The sequence below is a fragment of the Plectrocnemia conspersa genome, unplaced genomic scaffold (assembly GCF_051122295.1).
Source record: "Plectrocnemia conspersa isolate PC_06_02 unplaced genomic scaffold, ASM5112229v1 ptg000005l, whole genome shotgun sequence".
Classification (NCBI taxonomy): domain Eukaryota; kingdom Metazoa; phylum Arthropoda; class Insecta; order Trichoptera; family Polycentropodidae; genus Plectrocnemia; species Plectrocnemia conspersa.
Window position 1 is genome coordinate 32034711 of NW_028277169.1, and position 5532 is coordinate 32040242.

The 5532-nt window shown below is 34.1% G+C and overlaps 1 protein-coding gene across 1 annotated transcript; it reads right to left on the reverse strand.

The window, feature by feature from the left end:
• Positions 1-458: 458 nt before the first annotated feature.
• On the reverse strand, positions 459-1935 carry LOC148235444 (uncharacterized). Its single transcript, XM_088185958.1, has one exon. It carries the CDS (start codon positions 1552-1554, stop codon positions 643-645), a length of 912 nt encoding a protein of 303 aa, XP_088042084.1. The 5' UTR covers positions 1555-1935; the 3' UTR covers positions 459-642.
• Between the last annotated feature and the right edge of the window lie 3597 nt (positions 1936-5532).

Here is a 5532-nt window from a genome sequence, read left to right on the forward strand (position 1 = left end):
CATCGTATGACATTCATGAATTTTTCATTTTTCCCACAACCCTCTGAATAGCATCACTTTACTAAAGTTTCCCCTTCAAAAAATGTATCGAATCAATCGAAGCGTATAAAAATAAAAAATAAAATATTTTTCAATAGTTTTTTTATTAAAACACATTTTCATTATAATGATATTTACATTAAGTATATTTTCATTTTTCTTAATCGTTATTATATATATATTATATTATAATATCGTTTACAATTAAGTGTTGGGATAAAGTCTTCAGCGTTAATATATAAGTGTAAATATATATACCTATAATATATTTGTAACATAGTTATATATTAAAACACAACCATACGATTTTCGTTATATGATATAATAATAATAATAATAATAATAATAATCGACGCGATCAGAAAAGATCGGTGCTTCTCAACACATCATAATAGTAAACTCTGTGAAAAATATACTCGATTTTTAATAATAATAATATGATCGTTTTAAAAAAAATAAACAAAATAAAATAAAAACGTAACGTGAGATATGCGCGCGAACGACACTCGATAACTTTTATTTTTAACCGTTTTTAACTTAACCGAGCGTCGCTCAGTATCGCGACCAAGAGCATGAAGCTTTCTGTGGTTGCGGCGGCTGACGTCACAGGTAGTACTCGTTGTTGGGTTGTCTGCCCATGAGCCTCTGCTTGAGGGCGTCGCGCTCCAGGCAGACTCTGTTCAGCTCCATCTTGACGCGGTGGAGGTTCTCGTGAAGGTTGCGGTTCGTCACTTCCAAGTCTTGCCTCTGTTGGAGGCGCTTGCTGCGGCAGTTTTGAGCGTATCCTCTGTTCTTCAGGGTCCTGCGCTTCTGCTTCAGGCGGACGACTTCTTCGCGTGGACAGCCGTGGAGACGCTTGTTGAGCTCGCGCACAGAGAGCGACATCAGGAGATCGTCGTTGAGGAGATCGTCGCTGCTGTTCGAAAAGCTGCCCAATGAGATGTGCATCCTGTTGGAGGCGCCGCTGCCGCCGGAGCAGGCGCTCAAGGGCCGCATCATGTAGCTGTTATCCGGTTGGGTGTAATCGCGGCGCTCCCACTCGTCGGGCAGAACGTGCATGGGCCTCAAATCGAGCGGTTGAGGCTCTTGGCGCATCGTCTGCGGCAGCCACATCATGTCGTCCATCAATCCGGGCACTCTATATCCAGATCCGGGGCTGCGGCTGCAGGGAGAAGCGTCCGGACTGTTGGGACCGTCGATGCAATTGCCGAGGTTCACTAGCTCGGCTTGCTGATTCTCGAAGTAGCCAGATTCGCAGGGAGAGACGCATTGGACCCGTGGTCGAGGATCGACCCAAGGTACGGCTCTCGGAGGCAGCCTAGCGTCGTCTTCGGGCCAGGCGGCTAGGCGCAGAGGCTCCCTTTTCACGTCTTCGAGGTGGTCCAGCACGAAAGACTGCACATACTCGGCCGCCAAATGATCGTCAGCTTTCCGCTCTTCTCCGTCACCCTCGCTTCTCTGCACCGGCGCCTGCATCCCTGCTGGTTGTTGGGGCGTCGCGCCTTTTTCCACCATTGCACTAGCGTAGCCGGAACGCCGGTACGACCGCTCGTAACGAAAGCCGAAGAGCGACTGAAAACCCACGGCCGCGGCGAAGAAAGGCGGGCGGAGGCGACGGGACACGCCCAGAGACCCCCACTCCACCCGCTCCGCACACAGAGCCGCTCCGCCTCCACCGCCACGCAAAAGCTCACCTTCGTTAAAAAATATTTACGAAAATTTATAGTAGTAGTATCTAAATCCACTTTATCAATATAGAAAATGTTCATTACAAGATTAAGAACACATGAAAATAAGGTTCAGTGATTATTGCGCAAACGAAAATTGCGAGCACAAAAATTCCACACAGCAAATATTACAAACATACAGTTGATTGCTGATATGAAAACTCCGTCAATATCTGGAATATTATAGCGTATATTCTAAAAGGTTATGTAAAGAATGGAAATTTTATGCAATAATAAATTAAATAAAATGAGCCCCCCCCCCTTGAATTTGGCCAGAAAAATGCATGTCATTTATTTAAATACTATAAATCTTAATGAAATAAAAATATTAAATAAAAATCTGATATGACGACCCTGATTCTATTTATTTTAAATATTTTTTATATTATATTCAGCTTTTATAGATATTTTTTTATATCAATTCAAAGGCTCTTACATTTTTTTATAAATTCATATAAAACATTTTTTGTTATGCTATTTATTTCGTACTCTTTAAATTTTTTGTATATTTTTTATAAAAATAACAACCTAAGGTACCTCAAAACAATAAAAGGACAACCGCCGTACATGTACGGCGGTGCGATACTGTTCAAATGGAATATAAATAATAAAATAATTGAAATGCATCAAAGAAAATCGAAAAAAACAATCTCGAATCTATATCGAATTCTTAAAAAAAAATGTCATTTCAATAAAATTATATCAGAATACATTTTTTACTAGTGAAAATATAATTTATCTGGCAAGTGTTAGTAAAATTATATGAATTCATCTTTTAGGTTATTCGGAAATTAATGTCGTTCTCTACCTATCGTGTTAACACGTGTCTTGATGGTTTAGTTTCATCAACATTAATAAAACAAATAAAAACCACCGCAAAACCAGGGCCGCCGATAGCGTACCCGGGGCCTGGGAAAACAATGATTCCTAGCCTCATGACAAAAATGGCATTTTATATATTTTTTAACATCGTAATATAATTTCTTGAATAAATAATAATAGGTACGGGTTAACCCTGTCTATGTTACAAATAAATATAAAAATTAGTCACGTTGCGAAATATTTTCTGAATCATATATTATACCAAATATTTTAATGAGGAAATTAAAAATATCTATTCATAATATTTGCCTGATAATTAGTCGTGTTTTCTTTGCTGCTCAGTGTTGTCATATATTGAATTTCCAGTCGAGGTCAAAAGCAATAAAATTGAGCCATCGCGGTGAAAACGCTCGATTATCAAGCGTTGATATAAAAACTTTTATAAAAAAATTACTAGTGAAAATCAAATAAAGCACTAGATAAGGGCGTGCAAAACGCATGTTACGCACGTCCTTATCTTTCACTCATTTTTGTGACTTAACACGCGAGCGAGCGAAAGGGAAAGTATCTCACGATACGCGCCTGATGTATTATACATATGTATATTATGTGAAAAATCCTATACAAACTTGCACAAGTACTCAAAAACAGATTTGATTCATTAATAGCAACAAAACAATTAACTGCATTTAGGCAACAATCAACAGCTGAACAGTCTACCCAATTTATAGTGAACAACGCATGGAATGAATCTTGCAAATTTTGCATTGTTGTAAGACTGCATTCGGCATTTTTTGAAGGCAAAGTGTTAAGCACTAAATCGGCCATGCTTTCTTTCCAGTTATCTTTAAGTTCAAGTAAAATTAAAAATGTCCCATTAAGTAAACCGTCTTCAGGTGCTACATATCTGATAATTAAAGCTAATCAATTGAACCAGTGATTGAAATGTCAGGAGTGGAATCTATTGAAAAGCTGAAATATCTTAAATATCCTTTTCATATAAGCTATTTTCGACGTATAAAAAGGTTTTCCTGGCCCGGAATTTGCTACTAGATCTAAAAAAGCAAGGTAATTGATAATTTCTAAATCATCTTATAGTCTTTAAATGTTTTTATTTGGAATTAAATTATAAGCTAAGACTTAGCTACATATATATGTAATCAACTATAAACATTTCAATCCTAAAATAATTCATATAAACACGTTTTATTAAATGCGTGATAAACTTTGATCGAATAAAGGCTACACGTGCTGAAGATTGTTGAACTTGAACACAAAAATATATTATTAACCTGATTGTTATTGTATTGCATTTGGGCTCACAATGGATGTATTTTGAAACGCGCCATTGTTTGTTAAAATTTACAAAAAAGAACGATTTTAATTTCGCAATCAGGTAAGAATTACGTACCGTTATGTTCTCTTATCTGTAAACAAAATTATGATTCATCGAAACTTTACAAATATTTTTATCCCTATTTTATAATTAATTTTATTTATTATATATTTTTAAAAATTGAGCAAGCTTGATTTTAGAAAGCGCTTTAAGACAGTGGTTTCCAACCTATATTTAAAAAAAACAATAATAACAATAGAGTTCACTTTTAATATGTTTATGAATGCATTTGATTTTAATGTGATGTATGAACTTATCTAATATAATATAAGCACAAATTTTATAAAAGTGTGGTGTTATCGATTAAAGTAATACTGTGGGATATTTTTAACTACAAAACAGTTATTTTTTAAGGCACAATTCAATTAAAATTGAACAAGAGTTTTAGTCTCAGATGTGTTTCAATAAATTATATGAAATAATGTGAAAAGTGCATTATCAAACCTTACAAATGTTTAGTAAAAAGATTTCTGATCTTAACCCTTTGAATGGTATCGCCGTACATGTACGGCGATCGATCTTTCTCTTTTTTGTGGTACCCCATATAGTTATATATTTACATACATAATTGAAAAAATAAAAAACAGTACATTAATAAAAAAAAATTGATTTAATGTAAATGATTTTTATAGAGAATAATACCAGTGGATTAAAGAGTACGAAATAATTTTATAAAAAATTTTACAAAAGGCGAATATTATATAAAAAATATGAAAAGTTTTAAAAAGCGTTAAAATATATTTTTCAAAAATACTAATGCAAAAAAGGAGTAAAATAAATCAAAGCAATAAAGCGTTTAATATCATTGACTTTTTTTATATAATTTACTATAAATGCAATATAAAATGCAGAAATAATTATGGAAAAATACGTATAAATTAACTCACTGCTCAAAGGGTTAAAGATGTAACATGCCTAACATATTTTTTTATAATCTGAGATTTATATAGCTCTATTTCTTATGAATGCCTTCAATTTGTCTTTTAGAAACAGTGGATGCATTTCTGATTATTGTATTAAATTACCTATTTTTTTAAATTAAACTATATAAGCAAGAATAAAAATATATTTATCGTACCTAAATAAATTTGCTACTTCATTACGATTTTCATGAAAAAGAATCGCACTTTCTCCTATAAATTCAAAAGCCATTTTTATCACTATTGCATAAGATTATATCTTCACATAACTTTCCAAACAAGCTAGTTTTTAAAGGACTGTTTTTAATATAATTGATTTTGACTTTTTTGTACATATACAATTTTGTCTACTTCATTTAAAAAACGAACATTTTTGGGAATCATATAATTTAAATTACAAACATTCGGAATTGCTGGCTAAAAAATCTGTTTGATAACAGTTAATCGTTCAAAATATATAATTTTCTAAACTGTACAGAAAAATATGGTATTGGGTGGCGGTGTTGAATGCGGAAGACTCGTAGAGCTTTGCAGACATTTACTCTTTCGAGTTCAATTGGCAAAAATCCGCCTAATGGTAGTCATTCTGAGAATCTTAAACGAGCGAGTACGATTGTGATTGGAGTCC